Genomic DNA, 18860 nt, shown 5'->3' with positions numbered 1-18860 from the left:
TGTGAGTGACTGTTTTAAACAAACTTATTTTATTTTTAGGCGAAGAAACAAGAACAAAGAAGTAATTAGTGTCATCATTCACGTGGTAATTTGCAAGCAACAAATGCAAACTCGTTGTGTTGCTTCATTGTCGGTTATAACATGCTAGGGTGAGGGTCAAATAAGGTTACTCAACAGCACTCGCTCTGATTTCCCCACAAGATGCGTCTTTCTATTCTTGGCCGAAGCGGAACTAATCTCCATCTTGTTTCCCACGTGCATGTTGACTGTCCGGACACCACTGCGAGCAAAACAAAACAACAGCTGGAGGTTTTGTTTATGTTTGTATAATTTCCGATGTAGTAGACGGATAATAATAGCAGAATAACCAGCCGTCAGACTCGGCAGCCCGAATCATACCATGTATTTCTTAATAATTATGTAATTTACTTTAGTGTTAGACAGTAGCTATTAGTTTAGATTAGCCGATGAAGCTACACGAGGCAACCAGACAACGCCTGGAGATGTAAATGTTGTCTTGTCAAGTCATGCGTGTTGTTAGCTGGCTTGCAGTGTGGTCTTCTTTGCTCAAGAGGGTTTGACGGCCTAACGGTCACCTAGTTCGGACCATAGGGTGTTGGACAGTTCAAGCTCAACATGCCTGGGATGGTGGCGTTCGGTCGGCGATGGGGAATCGCCAGTGACGATCTTGTGTTCCCCGGTGCATTTGAACTGTTTTTCCGTATACTTTGGTGGGTATTCTTTTATTACTTAACCCAATACTTAATATACGTGTTAATGGAATTAATCAAGGCCTGAGGCTCAATAATAACACAATATTTATTATATCATTATTTATGGTTTATAAGCCTTCCGGAGGGAGAGGTTCCATATGGAGCTATCAAATACCCGTCCCTGGAAGTCCCTTGTAAAGATAAGAGATTGATTGAAAATTGTATTCATTTAACAGTTTGTAGAATGCGTACAGTTCAAGGAAAGTCAAAGTACAGGTCAATACAAAATCTGCTAGGAGGATAAAACCAGAAAAAGCACTGACTTGTTTTATTGTTTACATAAGGGTCCTCCATTTTCAATTCATCAGAACATAAACACATACAATTTACAAATATACACTTCTATGCAAAAATAAATAAAGGTTAAAACACTGAAGGATGAAAGGAAGGAATTCTGAGCATGTTTACAAAAAAGGTATACACTATAGTATACACCCTGTATACCCCATGCATACACGGAGGGTTCCGAGGCTGGTGGTTATTCAACATTAATAAGCCCTGTTCCTTTCGGAACCAGGCATGTATACCTTTTTTTTGTGTGTAGATATAGATACTCTTGGAACAGGAACATCAAAGAAAACCTGTGTACATGTCTCAGTTGATGCTTTTTTTTTTTTTAAATCCACTTTTCACTTTTCCACTTTCACTTCCACTTTTCACAAAAAAGGACAAAGAAAAAATAACAGTACAAAAAAATTATCCGAACACATAAAACAAAAGACAAAAACTTTTAGTTGATGTTTAGAATTGAAATGATTCGTATAGTGTTTTAGATACTGTGGATAATTAAAATGAATAGATTTAAAAATGAAAAGTAACCAGTGCTGCTGTCGTCTTACTGTGGTGGGAGATGGCAATCAAAGTCAAGATTTTCATACATAGTGTAATGTTGGGTCATATATCGGATAGCCAAGATGTCAAGAAAGATACAATAAAGAATACAACATAATCAAAGTCAATGATCAGCACAGACTTGATTGTTCTTTCTCTGCCGTTCTTCAGGTGGATTGGAACCTTCATCCTGTACACTATTCATAAGGGCAAATTTGGTTGTCCTGGTGGGGGAGTTCTTCACAGCTATCTGGTTGTCCTGTTGGTCTTGTTGGCGCTCATCATCCTGTCATTATGTGCTATTGTGTATGTCAGTGCTCAAGGTACGCGTTTTGATATTGATATTTAATTTTAAGTTATCAATCGTTGACAATTTATTCAAATAATACAAATATACAAGCTCACAGCACAACACTTCATGTCACACTGCAAGCTTGTACATCTGCTTTATTTTTTTAGTGTTTGTAATTTAGCCTTTTTTTCTTCCTTTTTCTTGTTAGCCCATTCAGGACGGAACCCTTTTTGGGGTTCTTGTTGCTATGTACAATATATTAGCAGCATAACATTTGTGTAATTTTTTAATTAATATTTGAAACATTTCAGAAAACTGAGTTCAGTATTTAGAAGGCATTTTTAGAATTGGCCTCAGTCCTTAACCCATTTTGGGCGGGAACCCCTTTTGGTGTTGGCATTATGTTATGCTTTAGCTATTGAAAAATAGCAGATCTACAAGCTCATAGCGCGCCACCGAGTGGCGCGCTACGAGCTTGTAGGTCTGCTATTTATTTCAGAAAACTGGAGGATTTAGAAGATTTTTTTTTAAATTTCGAGTTCAGGCCTAAATGGGTTAAGTCAAATATTCTCTTCTGGGTTTCCCAGGTACCATAACGAACCCTGGCCCACGGCGCTCCATCCCTGCACTGGTGTATGTTCGAGCTCTGCTGTATGTCCCTGAGCTGGTGTGGGCCTGTCTGGGGGCCATCTGGGTGTCTGATGACAGCCAGGGCTGTGGGCCTGCTGCAGTGGGGGCCATCATCGCAGCAGTGGTTGCTAGGTGGGCTGATGATCTGTGTGATATTCTTGTGTTTTATGAATGAAAATATAATAATAATGTGTCATTATTTCCTGCTTTGTGTTCTCTGCTTTGTGTTCTCTGTGTTGTAGTTTTTGAGTGGTGCAACCACTCCAAGGAACAGCAATGTCCGTGTTAACCTATGTGTTAACCTATGTGTGTGGCTATGAGTACCAGTAGGGGCAAAAGTGGCGCTGTTGTGCCAGAAACAGAGAGAGAGAGAGATAGTGTTGCACTGTTGCCTAGTGCTAATTACAGAGAGAGAGAGAGAGAGAGGCAGGGGGAGAGGGGAGTTGCACCACTCAGTTCACACGGGTGTGAGTTTTTTCTTTCGTGGTACATTTTGCATTGATCATGTGCTTTTTATTTTTGCGCCACCCTCCAGCTGGATCCTGCTGCTCTTCACGGGGCTGGGCGTGGTGTTTGTGTTCGACCCGATGGGGAGTCCCAGTCGGCAGCCTGCTGCCGTGGAGCAGCTGGGCGTGCGAGACATGGAGAGCAGCGAGGGCTCTCAGTTCCTGTCGACAGCCCGTTCATTGGCGATCAAAGTGTGGGAGAGCAGACTGCGCCTGCTGTGCTGCTGCCTGCCGCAAGACGAAAGTCACAGAGCTGCATTTAACAGCATCGCACAGCTTGTCAGCGGATTTTTCTCTGTGAGGGCGTATTTCTTTGTATTTTACCTGCCTTTTACATGATTACCGGTATGTTAGAAAAGAAAACCTAAGCCTGTCCCCTGAGCCCTCAAAGTCGAATAACCCATTAACTGGTCTGTCAAGAACAATGTTAAGAACTTAGTTACTTAACTCATTTACTGCTGACCGGCGATTCAGTCAAATGTCCCTCATCGCCTCAATCTGAGCCTCAATTCCAAGAAAAACACAGCTAAAGATAGCACTTCTAAATCGAAGTGGACGGCAGGGAAACATTTCACCACACCACACGGACCACAGCGAAAGTGAGCGTTTCCTAGCCACAAGCTACTATACGGTAAATATAAAAGTGGCTATTCTGAATCAATAAAACCCGCAAAAAGACGGCAAAGACGTCATCGGCAGTATCATGAACCTGAAAGGGCTGATCCCTGCCAGATCGTATGTGTCGAACACAATTTGACAGATTTGTTGGTTAATTGCTATGACTATTAGTCGACTATGAATGTATTTAGTTGAGGACAGCCCCACTAATCAGTCATTAGGCTTTGTTAGTTACTGCGGCACTGCGGCAGTGTTTACTGGTGAAATATCAAGACACATTCTAAAGTGTGTGTGTGTGTGTGCGTGTTTGTGCGCGTGTGCATGCACGTTTTGCAGGACACAGACCTGGTTCCCAGTGACATAGCAGCTGGGTTGGCTCTACTCCACCAGGAGCAGGATAAGGTGGGACAGTGCAGAGATCCAGACAACCTTCTTGCTCACAGCCCTTCCTCTCCCATCGTGAGTATTCGAGCCAGTGTTTAGGCAGGCAGACAGATATTCAAGGCAAGCATGGACAATAAGAGACTAGGGACCAAGATGAGCAAAAGGATTTAAATAATTGATGCATCTTTCTGTTTGACTAATGCTAACTTTAACTGTTTATAGGAGGAAGATTTGGAGATGGAGTTAGGGAAGGCAGCCCACTGTATGAAGTTTGCTGCAGCAGCCTACGGTTGGCCCATGTACATCTACTCCAACCCTCTCACTGGACCCTGCAAACTCACTAGAGACTGGTATGCTTCCCCTGAAGACATTCTGTTGAGGATCTCACAAATTACACAGGCCTGGATTATTTTGCACTTTCAAACAGTTGGATGGATAATATGCAGGGGTCCACAACCTGCGAACCATTCGCTTGTGGTCCACGATGCCGGTCTGCAATGAAAATAATAATATGTTTTATTTGTTTTATATACAATGTTCACAATCATGTAGGCCAGTGGTTCCCAAACGTTTTAACCCGTGACCCAAAACAGAAATTAGATATTCGCCTGGGACCACGCTGGGACCACGCTGTGAGCTTGTAGATCCGCTATTTTCACTACTTTTTAAATATTTCTTCTAATTTATGGAATTTCTTAGATTCTTTTTTTTTTCCTTCATTAAATGTAAACATAATGTAGGAAATATAATGTAAACATAATGTAGGAAACCCAAACCTACTGTAGGACTGCCAAACCCTTACAGAACTGCTATCTTCCAGCTACTGCTTTGATTGTAGGTACCTAAGAAAACAATACACAACACTTTGTCTAGCATGGACAGAACAATGGGCCTCATGCGCCAACCGTTCTTAAGAAGTTCTCAAGAGAAAATTTGTTCTTAGACCCACTTAGGAAGTTTTTAAGAAGGTTTTGGGATCCCTCAATCTTTTCTTAGCTCTGATTTGTACGTAGGTAAGAACAGAATCTACGCACACTGTGGAGCACTCTTAGGGTGCCTTTTTCGTTCTTAAGTGCAATCTGAAAACATAAAGGGAAAACAGCGCCATCTGCATGATGCTCAAAGTTTGGTCTGAGGACCTCAAGGGGTCCTTGAGGAAGTTCCAGGCAGTCCACAGCAAAATATGGAACATTAACCACTTTAATCCCATTTTATACTTTGAAAATAGCCAATCTACAAGCTCACAAACGCGTCCCATTACTGCCCATTTTGAGCTTGTAGATCGGCTATTTTCGAAACATTTTGATAAATCTTCAAAACATTTCCCTAGCAGAAAATATTTTCATATGGGGGTCTGCAGAATGCATGTCAATTTGGGGGTCCTTGACATGAAAATGTTTGAGAACCACTGGTTTAGAGTTTACAACCCAACCCAAACAAACACACCATACCCACCACATAACCCCCAAGTTGACTATTGTGAGATAAATAATAAAATACATTCATGAATATTGAAAATATTGAATTGAAATATTGAAAATATGAACATTTCTGTTCACTTCAGTACCTTCACAGTATTATTATTTTTTAATGTTTGGAGTTTGGTGTTCCACCATATTTAGACTTTAGTTTAGGTATTCTTGACTTCACTCAACTTTATTTCTATGTGTGAGGTCCTGTGATTTCTGTGTGCTGCAATCACACACAGGTGTGACTGCAGGCAAGGCCATGGAGTCATGCAAAACCACACCCACCTGGGTGAACACAGGTAGGAAAGTGAATTCCCAATGCCTTATATGGGATTGGTGGGGCGGTTCCCTATGGTAATTAGGATGCTAATTAGGATATGTGGGGCGTCTACCTATGATAATTTTAATGAACTGGCACACCCCTTCAAGTTACGAGGATTTGTATTCATCATCATAAGAACATGCTTACGAACAATTCTGCCTACTTAAGAACGTTTCATGAATCTGACTGGACTGCTCTTAGGAATTCACTTAGGAAGAAATGTAAGAGGAAAAGTTAGGAACTTATTGGCGCATGAGGCCCATTGTCCTAGGTCTCGCATTCAACAAACATGAAAGAAACCCTTGCTGCATAGAGCTTTGTGGACTGCCTTGACAATGACACCGTGTGACGAGTGCCAAATGTCTTGTGCACGCCTACTGGCAGCAGACTACTGAATATTTTGTGGATTTTGTGTGTGACTATTTTTCACATTTTTTGAATTCATAATCTCAGATCCACCATCCTTATTTATATATATCTGTATTTGGGCGAGACAGGGCAACATTATTAAACACCTTTCTTTATATGCAAACTAAGTGAATGCCATGTATTTACCTCAACTCCCACCCCAAGTTATTCATTGTCAAATAGATATCTGTTATTCTGTTCATGTCTCGTATATCACAATTAGTAATACTAAAGCGGTGCCTGTTGGAGCCTCTACAGCCTACTTGGAACGATGCCAGTTGGAAATGCATGCCCCACCCAGATATTGGGCCTCATGCGCCAATAAGTTCCTAACTTTTCCTCTTACATTTCTTCCTAAGTGAATTCCTAAGAGAAGTCCAGTCAGATTCATGAAACGTTCTTAAGTAGGCAGAATTGTTCGTAAGCATGTTCTTATGATGATGAATCCAAATCCTCGTAACTTGAAGGGGTGTGCCAGTTCATTCAAATTATCATAGGTAGACGCCCCACATATCCTAATTAGCATCCTAATTACCATAGGGAACCGCCCCACCAATCCAGTATAAGGCATTGGGAATTCACTTTCCTACCTGTGTTCACCCAGGTGGGTGTAGTTTTGCATGACTCCATGGCCTTGCCTGCAGTCACACCTGTGTGTGATTGCAGCTCACAGGACCTCACACATAGAAATAAAGTTGAGTGAAGTCAAGAATACCTAAACTAAAGTCTAAATATGGTGGAACACCAGACTCCAAACATTAAAAATCAATAATACTGTGGAGGTACTGAAGTGAACAGAAATGTTCACATTTTCAATATTTCAATATTTTAATATTTTCAATATTCATGAATGTATTTTATTATTTATCTCACAATAGTCAACTGGGGGGGGGGGGGTGATGGCGGGGGGGGGGGGGGGGGGGGGGGGGGGTGTTATGTGGTGGGTATGGTGCGTTTGTTTGGGTTGGGTTGTGAACTCTAAACCAGTGGTTCTCAAACATTTTCATGTCAAGGTCCCCCCAAATTGACATGCATTCTGAAGACCCCCATATGAAAATATTTTCTGCTAGGGTAATGTTTTGAAGATTTATCAAAATGTTTTGAAAATAGCCGATCTACAAGCTCAAAATGGGCAGTAATGGGACGCGTTTGTGAGCTTGTATATTGGCTATTTTCAAAGTATAAAATGGGATTAAAGTGGTAAAATATTCCATATTTTGCTGTGGACTGCCTGGAACTTCCTCAAGGACCCCTTGAGGTCCTCAGACCAAACTTTGAGCATCATGCAGATGGCGCTGTTTTCCCTTGATATTTTCAGATTGCACTTAAGAACGAAAAAGGCACCCTAAGAGTGCCCCACAGTGTGCGTAGATTCTGTTCTTACCTACGAACAAATCACAGCTAAGAAAACATTGAGGGATCCCAAAACCTTCTTAAAAACCTCCTAAGTGGGTCTAAGAACAAATTTCCTCTTAAGAACTTCTTAAGAACGGTTGGCGCATGAGGCCCAGATATTATGTCTGAGTCCCTTTTATGCCCATATATGGAGTTCTTTGTCAGGCATGCCCAAATATGGAGTCTATGCCGACGTCGGAATGATGTCAGAATAGGCCAGCTCCATATATGGACACTGGGCCAGGGTCCCTGTCCAGGCCTTTTTGGGGTGGTTCTGGACAACCGTAGGTCCGACCGACTCGACAGCGGGCACTGTGGTGGGGTGGAACGTGTGTGTTGAATTTGAAGTCGGTGGGGCGAACGGTTCTCGAGTTACGTGGATTACAACAGCACACACACAGACAGACTTTTCTAACATTTATAGTTAGATTTATAGTTAGATTGTGCAGCCCCAGCCAACAACCAAAAGAGTAGACTATGTTTCATTACAAAAAACAAAAAAAGGTTTGTTTTGTGCTTAAATTGATTTAATCTAGGAAAACACATTCATAGCAACTGACTAGCTTCTTTATTTGTTTCAGTACTAGGACATCACTAGATACTGCATAGTTACAGGCTACAGCATTACACAGCATGTTTTTGTTTTCTTTTTTTTTGCTGGTTAATTTTGTGAAAATGTACATGCATGCAGACTCAAAGTAAACACTCTCTGAGCCTGGGTCTTGATCCACCCCATTGTGTGTGTGTGTGTGTGTGCGTGTGTGTGTGTGTGTGTGTGTGTGTGTGTGTGTGTGTGTGTGTGCGTGCCAGCTGTAAGACTCGAGCAGCCGAGTATGATATTGTAGGCGGGGACCACCTTGGCTGCCACTTCTCTTCCATGCTGCACAGCACTGGTCTGCAATACAGAGACTTCATCTATGTCAGCTTTCACAACCAGGTACAGTAGGTAGTAGAGGTCTCCCTGCTTCCCCCAACAGCCAGCAGCATCTTCTGTCTTTCCACTACTTACACTAATTACACTAATTCCAGGCCAACGGCCTGGAATAAACTACCATTTAATACAGCTCAGTCAGACACGCACCCTCTGTAGATATTTTTAAAGCTCAACTCAAGACTCACCTCTTGACTCTTGCTTTTAGTTGAGTTTTAATATCTGCGTTCCTACTCTGTTCCTGACTGATTTGCTGCATGTTATGTTTTATTTTCTTCTATGTTTTTACGCTTTTATTTTACATGTTCTTTGCCATTGTTTTATCATTTTAACTATTTGCTTGTGTTTTATTGCTATTTTTATGTTCTGCCCTGTGAAGCACTTTGAGGCTGCATTTATGTATGAAAGGTGCTATATAAATACATTTTATTATTATTATTACTTCTCTTGACAACAGCCTGATTGAGACTTAATGGACAGACTGTCAAATCGCTGAGATTGAAGATTGAGATTGACAGTTTATTTCGTTTAACATTCTGTGTGTTGTTGGTCATGGCCCGCCACGAGTCTGTACTTCTACGTCTGTTCTGCTATTTTCACAGAATGTTCTCCTATTATGACATACCCAAATGACCCATACACTGACTAGGATTCATATGGTTGATATGACTTACCCATACACTGACTAGGATTCATATGGTTGATATGACTTACCCATACACTGACTAGGATTCATATGGTTGATATGACTTACCCATACACTGACTAGGATTCATATGGTTGATATGACTTACCCATACACTGACTAGCATTCATATGGTTGATATGACTTACCCATACACTGACTAGGATTCATATGGTTGATATGACTTACCCATACACTGACTAGGATTCATATGGTTGATATGACTTACCCATACACTGACTAGGATTCATATGGTTGATATGACTTACCCATACACTGACTAGGATTCATATGGTTGATATGACTTACCCATACACTGACTAGGATTCATATGGTTGATATGACTTACCCATACACTGACTAGGATTCATATGGTTGATATGACTTACCCATACACTGACTAGGATTCATATGGTTGATATGACTTACCCATACACTGACTAGGATTCATGCTGATTTACTGAATGAAAAAATAAAAAAAACATTTGTCGTAGATCTACGAGATCCCGTTCTTTGTGGCCCTGGATCATAAGAGAGAAGCCATACTGGTTGCTGTTAGAGGAACGCTGTCACTCAGGGTGAGTTACACAGTATAGTTTGGCCTTTTTCATTGTTTTTTAAATATTTGTTTCATTGTCGGGGACAGACACTCGCGGATAAAATTGTGTTTAATAGTCTTTCAAAAAGCACATTTATGTGGAACGGTTGTGAAAAATAAACTATTTAAATATTACGGGTATATGAAAAATAGCTTAAGTAACAAAGTATGACTTAAACTCAAATGTTATTTTTCAATATCTAATTTTAGTTAGTTTTAGTTATACTATAATGTGGCACCGTGGCACACAGTAAATCCACAGTATTAATTTAACTCTCTGAGTTACAAATGGATAACTGAACACTCAGGATTTTAGTGTGTAGATCCCCTGCAGATCTCGAAAACCCCAAAGTTGTGGCCCTTACTGTATATCCATGTGTCTCTCATTACGAACACAGTGTACTCTGGTCCAGTGGTTCCTAACCTTTTTAGCCCGTGACCCAAAAGAGAAACTAGATGTCTCCCTGGTACCCAAACTAGTGGAAATAGCCGATCTACAAGCGCACAACGCGACGCCTCGCGCCGTGTTGTGAGCTTGTACATCGGCTATTTTCACTACTTCTTAAACGTAAGATACATTTAAATGATATAATTTCTTAGATTTTTCTTTGATTTCTTCATGAAATTACAAAAAAATAATCATTGAATTTGTTTTTAATTTAATTCATGAAAAAGTTATCTTTTTTTTGGGAACACTTTTTGAAAATGTTTGAAATAATAATAATTAAAAACAAAATGTAGGAAACGAAAACAAATAAAGGGACCCATGAAAATGTGTTGACTCCTGACCCAGTCTTTGGGGAACCAGTGCTCTGGTCAACGTATTGCCCAAGAGGAGAATTAGCAAGAGAGGCCAACTTTGCTCTACTTCCTGTATCTGCATGAGGTGGGCGGTAACATTATTAGGAGACAGGAAGAATGTTGGAGTCTATTCATTTCCAATGGGAGCGTGAACGTGAACACAGCTTCTGAACCATTCCTTAACTCCATGGTCACTGAACTAAATACTGGACCAAATCATCACAAGGCACACACTATTTACAAGATATTCATAGTAAATTGGCTTCTTTTAGCGAGACAAATCAGGAGAAAATCTACTTTGTTAATGACATTTCTTTATCCCAGCAACAAACTCTCGCAAGATTTGAGATGAGTCCGGAAGCCTCTCTCTGTCCATCTGCAATTTCACGGACAACACATAGGGGGCTCTGACCCCTATGAAGCAAACCACGCCTACTATATTTAGGAGACCATTTGTAGGCTTTGTGTACCATTTCGCCTCTAGTGGCTCCATTGAAGTTGGCCCATCTTCATACATAAACCATCTTTGGTATTGCTGTGTCTCCCGTGGTGTGTGATGCAGGACGTGCTGACGGACCTGTCTGCTGAATGTGAGAACCTGCCGGTGGACGGCGTGTCGGGAACCTGCTACGCTCACAAGGTGAACCGACGGACCTGCTGCTGTCTGTGTGTTTACTGACATGCTGCTGTCTTTTATTTTGTGTTTTGTGTTTCGTAAGACTAGTTACTTAGTTTGTAGATTTAGATCTGCTATTTTCTAACGATTTGTATACATTTGAAAACTTACAAAATGGGACATTCTGCACATTGAGTACTTTTGGTGCTTTAAAAGGAGTAGTTCGCCCCCAAAATGACACAATTACACACCCCATGGAGAGTTTTTTGTTTTTGTCGCATTCCGAAGCCAATCATTCGATGGCTGGCCGAGACTGTTTGAGTTAGTATTTTTTTGATTGAAGCATCCCTTTTACCAGCTCAGTGGCCTTGTGGTTAGACCTAGGGGTGCGTTCGGAAATGCGCCCTGAACGCACTGGTGTGCTCTCTTGTCGTTCGTTTATTCAGTGCACTCGGTGCGTTGTTGTTCGAAAATCCAGTGCGCTGCGCACCAGGTGTGCCGAGTGCCCGCACTGAGCGACCCTACCCTGAAGCTGGGGTTGTCCGGTGTCGGCGGTGTGATGAGATTCAATTTATTGTCAATGTACAGTACAAGTACAGCGGTGTGAATGCGTCACAGCTGTGGTCGTTCGTAAATAAGGCACACTGTGACGTCACCGCCCACCACACTCAACAAACTGACCACATTCCCGGTGCGCATTTCCGAACGCACCCCTAGTGTCCGCCCTGAGACTGGGAGGTCGGAGTTCGATCCCTGGCCGGGTCAAAACAAAGACTCACCCAGTGCCTCCCTGCTTGGCACTCATGCATCATGTCCAGTCCAGGGGTAGCCCCATATGTGCCCTCAGTCCCTACGCTCATTCTGTAGCTCCCAGATGAGGTCACACACAGTTACCATTCCACTGCGTTTCAGAACCGGCGCATGGTTTCTGCACATCGTATCCAAAAAGTAAAGGTCCGATAATGAGCTAAACTAATTTTACTTTAGGTCGCTTGTTTAGTCAGCTACTTCCATGTTTTTCAAGGAAGTTGTGCGCACATATGGGGCTAGTCCAGGGGTTGTAGGTGTACTTGTACATCAAGCTGCCTCACGCTCCAGAAACAGGAGATAAGCTCCTGCCCTATGGGCCTCGTCACAGCCACGAGGGCCTCGTGGCTTGGCAAGGCCTACTTACCTTACTCACTATCCCTTTAAGTATGTTGTGATGCCAATACCTTTGTACTTTTACTTTTGAATTCCGGACTTTTACTTGTAACAGAGTATTTCTGCATTGTAGTATTGATACTTTTACTTAAGTAAAACATGCGAGTACTTTTTCCACCACCTGTCATGTCGTTGCTGTCGGGCAGAAACCTCATATCTGTGTCACACAAACTATTTGTAGGCTATTCTCAAATGTTTTTAAAATAATGACAAAAGGGAAGTTTTTTGAACATACATTGGTTTCCACCCGATAGCTTTACTTTACTTGAATGGTTTATTTGGACGGAACAGAGTATATTAATTAACACTACATGAAAATGTAGCGTAAATACACCGGATTTAGCAGAGATGCTAATTTCCATCCCACATTGAACACTAAACAAAACTGACATAACAAGACATGAGAGGACAGCATGCAAACACATCAAACACAGTTAAAAGGACGTTTTTTTGGACATACAAGGTTTCCACCCGAAAGCAACGATATGAAACAGCAGATCCCCAGGCGGAGAGTAAGGGCCGATTCATACTCCTATTTTACCGCTGTTTCGGCACTGTAGTGCCGAAATGATTTCGGCTCGTCAGACATTTTCAGTAGCACCGAAGAGCCGACTTTAGGACGGTACCCGCCCCCCCGAACCTCAAATGACGTCACATTGTAGGCTCTACAGAGCCGAACCGACTTTTATTCGGCTCTAAAATAGGAGTATGAATCGGCCCTAATGTTGTCTCTACTCTCTCAGGGCATGTCTCAGGCAGCGACGTATATCTACAAAAAGCTGGTCAATGATGGCATCCTGAACCAAGCTTTCTCCATTGCACCGGTAAGCCTTGACTACACCATGAAATCCTCTGTGTTGATTTATCCATTTGCAACTCTGAGAGTGTACAAAGATTAGTGGTTGATGGTTAGATTTTTTTAACAAACTCTCAGAAATAACCACTTTAACCGTGGCATCACTTTAATCGTGGCAGCATTTTGGCCATGTTATAGGCTTGAAATGCCATAAGGGCACGGTCATGCCAAAGTTTAATTCAACCTATGAGGGTGGATTCCTCAAGTTCTTTCCAATGGTAACGGAGCGGTTTCTTTTGTAGAAATTTGCGAATGGCAAGAAACCACTCCATTCCAATTGAAAAGCATTGGCAGAATCACCCTCATAGGTAGAATTAAACGGTGCCCTAAGATCTGCTAATTTCAGCAAAGAGATTTGGTGTAGAGAGAAAAAAGGAGGGGACCAAGTACAGAGACCAACAAAAGTGTTTAAGTGGTTAACAAACTGACAGTGAAACAGTTGAGTCTGTCTCTTTGGATGTTTTGTTTATCTTCGGTGTAGTTGTAGTGTCATGTTTACAACAATATAATAAAACCAATGCTATTCAGCCTTCATCATTGTTGTAGCCTAAAATCATCATCACGATTATTCAATAAGGAGATATTTAAAAAAAAGCTAAGAAACAATTGGTCAGTAATTGAAGTATGGATTGCACGAGTGTGTGTTTATATTGTGTACCCGTGTTTCTAGGAATATAAGCTGGTCATCACTGGCCACAGTCTGGGCGGAGGTACAGCTTCCCTGCTGGCCATCCTGTTGCGCAATTCTTTCCCCATGCTGCGGTGCTACTCCTTCTCTCCACCAGGGGGCCTCATGAGGTAAAATGGGGAATAAGCATTCATAGTCCAGTTTTCGGTGAAGAGGTTGACCACTGAAAACTACAACATGACGTCTTCTCTCTGTTTTTACCACCTCTTCACCGAAAACTGGATTATGAATAGGCCACAAAACTACAACATGATGTCTTCTCTCTGTTTTTACTAACCACCGAAACGGTGGTCACCTCTTCACCGAAAACTGGATTATGAATAGGCCTTTAAAGGGACATTTCAATTACACACCCCATGAAGGGGTGGTATAACAATAATGCTTTTGCAGGAGAATATTACTGTGAAGTGTACATTTGTTCAGTCTCAAAATTGATACATTAACCCATTTTGACCTGAGATCAGATTCTAAAAAATGTCTTCTACATCCTGACAGTTTTCTGAAAAAGCTATGTTTCTATGTCAGTCGTTTTTCAAAAATAGCAGACCTACAAGCTTGTAGCGCGCTTGTAGATCTGATATTTTTCAATAGCTAAAGCATAACATAATGCTAACACCAAAAGGGGTTCCTGCCCAAAATGGGTTAACGTTGGACTGCACTGAAAACCTATTTTGTTTAAAAAGATATGGCAAGTCCACATGGCGTTTCTTTTCTTTCTTTTTTGATCTATCTTCAGTAAAGCCCTGGCTGAGTACTCCAAGGACTTTGTGATCTCTGTCGTGCTGGGAAAAGACCTGGTGCCGAGGTACGATATGCTTCTGTTCCTAAAATGTATATGCCTCCCTGTGTGCGTGCGTGCGTGCTCATAGTTGTGCCTTGGCTTTTATTTTGCAACATTCTCTCCCATTGTACTCACTTTAACCAGGCTGAGCATTCCCAATGTGGAGGACTTGAAGAGAAGGATACTTAAAATGGTTTCTAATTGCAATAAGCCCAAGGTAAGGTTGAATAGCTATTCAACACTTTAACCGATAATGAAAATAACAAGCATCAGTAATGTAACAACTTCAGTGTCATACTTTGTCACTCGACAGAAATGATGTATTTTCAACTGAAAAAAGTGTCAACGTGACTCTTGTCAACAAGTTTCTGTTGAAAATGCATAATCTTTGTCAAACGACAAAGTAAATTCAGCCTTAATGGAAGTGATCCTAGAAGATAAAGGCTACAGTCAATTCCACTTGTTTATGTCCTATCCATGGCATATAGTACGCTACTAAATATAGTACTGCACATTGTCCAAAAGTTGACCTAACAGTGTTCCATTGAAATAATCTAATCTCTTAATTCTGTTGCTATCGTCTCAACTTTGTCCTCTTCTGCGTCCCAGTATCGCATCCTACTGCAAGGCTGTTGGTACGAGATGTTTGGCGGAGACCCAGATGACTTCCCCACTGAGATGGACAATAGAAGGGAGGAGGAGCTTAGTCAACCACTGCTGGGGGAAGAGTCACTGATGATACGCCGCTCAACCTCCTATCAGAGCCTGGGTTCAGAAGATTCGCCTGTGCACACGGCTGCTCACCTACCGCTCTTCCTACCTGGTCGCATTTTGCACATCACAGAGGACGGACCGCCACGGAGGTTTGTCTGCCACTAAATTGCCCCCCCCCCCCCCCCTCTCTCTCTCTCTCCCTCTCTCTAGCCAAATTCCAATACCGCAACTTTCACACTCGCTCACTCTCCTCGCGGCCTCCACTCGCACCTTAGCCCCGGCCCCAGCGAGGAGGAGAGGATTCGATGCGAGGACAGAGTGGTGGAGTGAATTTGCCTCTAGAATCGGAATGTACTACGCTGTCATTTCAAAGCGACGGCACATTCCGCGATCACTTATGACGTGTATCAATTCAATTCAATTAAAAGGGCTTTATTGGCAAGAGTGGAACAATACAATGTGTCACACTCACACAGCTCAGAGTGACAGCTGGATCACTGGAACCAGAGCCGTGGATGAGATAGTGTAGTACAGAATAGACAATTCTTCTATGTGCCATACACATAAAATACACATAAATCCTGAGTTTTCTGAAAAACGTATCAGTGGTGCTCAAACCTTTTCATGTCAAGGACCCCCAGAAGTATTTGTATTTGGCCACCAACCCCCATCTGAAAATATATAGTTCCAGGGACCCCCGGGAAGCAAATATTTGAGTTAAAAACGCTCGCAGCGCGGTACTCTGTGAGTTTGTATATCTGCTATTTTTCTATAGCTAATGTTTAAAATAATGGTTAAAGTGGTTAAAAGCTGAGGTGCCACAGATAAGACACATTCAGGTCTTAATGGGTTAACGAGCAGGACATCCTTTTCCATTCTACTGTTCCTCTTTTCTCCTTCCTGCCAGATCCTGTTTTTCCCAGGTGAGGTACCGTGCCGAGTGGTCCAGTGAGATGGCGTTCCGGAGCGTTTTGATAAGTCCCAGGATGCTTGCGGACCACATGCCTGATGCTGTGCTCCATGCTCTCAGCAGTCTGACCAGCGACAGGCCCTTTTCCCTCTGCCCGTCGTCATTAAGCAGCAGCCACCCTACATAGGCCAACTCCTCATGGCCTCCTCTGTTTCCTATGGTACCCCCTTTCCTATTTCAAGCCTCTCTCTCTCTGTGACTGAGACACTGCTGAATTATTCTTCCATGCCTGGGTCAAGATTTTATTAAGGAGGCACAATAAACCAGGCCTCTATTCCAAGCACCTGATCTTTACATTTGGCTTTGGTCTATCGGCTGTCTTACACCATACACATTCACAAATGATGATTGTCAGTGGAACTTTATGATGACAGAGTTGGGTTCATCTGTGAATGAATCTGTGTCAACAAAAGATGATATTCAAGGACTCTAAAGTTGAGTTGCACAAATAGTTTTATTTAATGTATATATTATAATCTATTGTCATTTGTATTGCTTATTGTTTTTAAAGTGATTGCATAAACCATCCTCAATGCCCCCATGATTGTGCTCTGTGTGTTAGATCGAGAGTTAGATTGTGATGCAGTTGTACTGTAAGTTCAGTGTTCTACGTGTTAGGTTTGTGTGACTGCTGGATTGCTGGTAGAAGCTTCCCTCGGTCACTGATAACAGTGGCCATTCTTTGTTCCTCATCTGTGCAAAGGACTTGAGATAAGTCTGCTCCAAGATCTGAGGATAAGGGTATCTTCTACCTCATAATGTTGTCTTTGTCTCATGTTGAATGTAAGAGACGCCAAGAGAAATCAGGGTGAATAGTGCCTATGCATCACAAAAGGAGAAAGAAATTGTTTCAAATGTGCTCTGTATAAAGACATTGTTTTGCAGTTTTTGTAATGCCAATTACAAATGCATGATTATTTTTTATTTTTATTTTTTGCATGAAGACATTGGGTCAAAGATTACTTAAATATTTCAAGGTGATTTGTGAGAAAATGTTTACCTGTAATATCATTTTATCAAGTTTGAGTGGTATACAAATTTGATGTCTGTATAATTTTCACATCCTGAAATGAGTGAGCGACCTCTTCATGTAAATAATACATGGTGGATTGCATGCTTCCTCTTTGCTTTAAATTATAGTAACAGAATATTTGAGATATTCCATGTATGTAACCTACTGCGTTGAACACCAACACAGAGCGACAGTGGATCAGGCGGCAGAGTGGTCGCTTCCTGTTTGACCCCCTCTGACATAGAGCAAGACACTTGACCCAGTGGTTCCCAAACTGTGGTGCGTGCACCCCTTGTGGTGCGCGGGCGCCTTCTAGGGGGTGCGCGACATGAAAAGGCTAATGGTGGTGCTATGGTTTTATTTTAAATATATTAACATATTATGCCAAAATATGGCAAGTATATGCAGAATATAGCCTATGCTGCATACATATGCCATATTCAGGTTCATTTATGTGGATAAATGGGAAATCTATGTCTATATGGCTTATGCGATTTATATTTCCATGTGGGGGGTGTGTCAGCTAGGTCAGGAGGTAACGGGGTGCATGGCCATGAAGGTTTGGGAACTGCTGCGTCTAACTGCTCCAATGAGCAAGTCGGTGCGTTGCATGGTTTCCTCTGCCACACAATGTAAAGGGCTTTGGATAAAAGTGCTATACTCTATAAAGAATGTATATAACACTCATTTGGGGTAAAACAATGTTTCAACCTACCATAATCTGAGTTCACAGAAGTTCTCGCCAGCGTTTGCATACTTTCAAACTAAACGCTTTCAACCTGCATTAGCCCTCAAACTTTGCAATATTATGCGTGAGCTTGTAGATCAGCTATTTTTGAGTAAGTATATGGCTTATGGGCCAGTCAATCTAAGATTTGACCCAAAATAAATTGCAATAGTAATCATTCAAGGTTTTTTTTTATGATCCTTAGGGTCACCAAATAACATTAAAAAATGATTATGTAAATTTTGGATCATGGTAAATTCAGGGGTTGAATGTTGGGGTACCATTGAAAACCTATATAAGGCAAACATTTCAAATTTGAATTATGCTTAAAGTAGCATGTGACATGTCAAACTCAAACTAGGGGTTATTCTAGCCTGATTATCAGACTGTAGCTTTCTTGAAGCTTCAGTCTGACATTGTCTCCTGTCTGAGAGATTTCAAGGGGGAGGGGATTAGAATTTCCCTCAACCAGTAGCCATTGGTGTTGTTTTTTCCTCCGTCCTCTGTGTGTTGCGCTGCGTGATGACGCTGAAAACGGGACTCGGCGCTGATTGGTTGTTCGTTAGATCCACCCCCACCACCGATTCTCATTGGATAATACATTTTTGTACCGAAGAAATTATAGGTTCACAGTGCAACACCAGACCAAG

The 18860-nt window shown here is 41.8% G+C and overlaps 1 protein-coding gene across 2 annotated transcripts; it reads left to right on the top strand.

Moving 5' to 3' along the window:
- The first annotated feature begins 149 nt into the window (after window positions 1-149).
- Window positions 150-17591, top strand: daglb (diacylglycerol lipase, beta). Of its 2 annotated transcripts, XM_079492572.1 has the most exons (16): window positions 150-731; window positions 1776-1927; window positions 2484-2658; window positions 3062-3329; window positions 3987-4109; window positions 4257-4384; window positions 8439-8565; window positions 9739-9822; window positions 11206-11283; window positions 13206-13286; window positions 13989-14116; window positions 14743-14811; window positions 14932-15004; window positions 15397-15650; window positions 16409-16605; window positions 16646-17591. In XM_079492572.1, the coding sequence occupies exons 1-15, from the start codon at window positions 637-639 to the stop codon at window positions 16596-16598; spliced, it is 2025 nt and encodes a 674-aa protein (XP_079348698.1). In that variant the 5' UTR covers window positions 150-636; the 3' UTR covers window positions 16599-16605; window positions 16646-17591. The 2 variants fall into 2 exon arrangements, with proteins under 2 accessions (XP_079348698.1, XP_079348697.1); XM_079492571.1 differs by having other exon boundaries at window positions 16409-17591.
- The last annotated feature ends 1269 nt before the right edge of the window (window positions 17592-18860 follow it).

Source organism: Electrona antarctica, assembly GCF_951216825.1.
Source record: "Electrona antarctica genome assembly, chromosome: 22".
NCBI lineage: Eukaryota > Metazoa > Chordata > Actinopteri > Myctophiformes > Myctophidae > Electrona > Electrona antarctica.
The sequence above is the reverse complement of the archived record's forward strand: the minus strand, read 5'-3'. Positions and strand labels throughout refer to the sequence as shown.

Excerpts from the sequence above, each read along its gene's own strand:
- daglb (XM_079492572.1), top strand. The coding sequence starts at position 637 with ATGCCTGGGATGGTGGCGTTCGGTCGGCGATGGGGAATCGCCAGTGAC. Across the intron at positions 3,330-3,986 it reads TTGTCAGCGGATTTTTCTCT|GACACAGACCTGGTTCCCAG; the intron begins GTGAGGGCGTAT and ends CACGTTTTGCAG. Across the intron at positions 4,385-8,438 it reads TGCAAACTCACTAGAGACTG|CTGTAAGACTCGAGCAGCCG; the intron begins GTATGCTTCCCC and ends TGTGCGTGCCAG.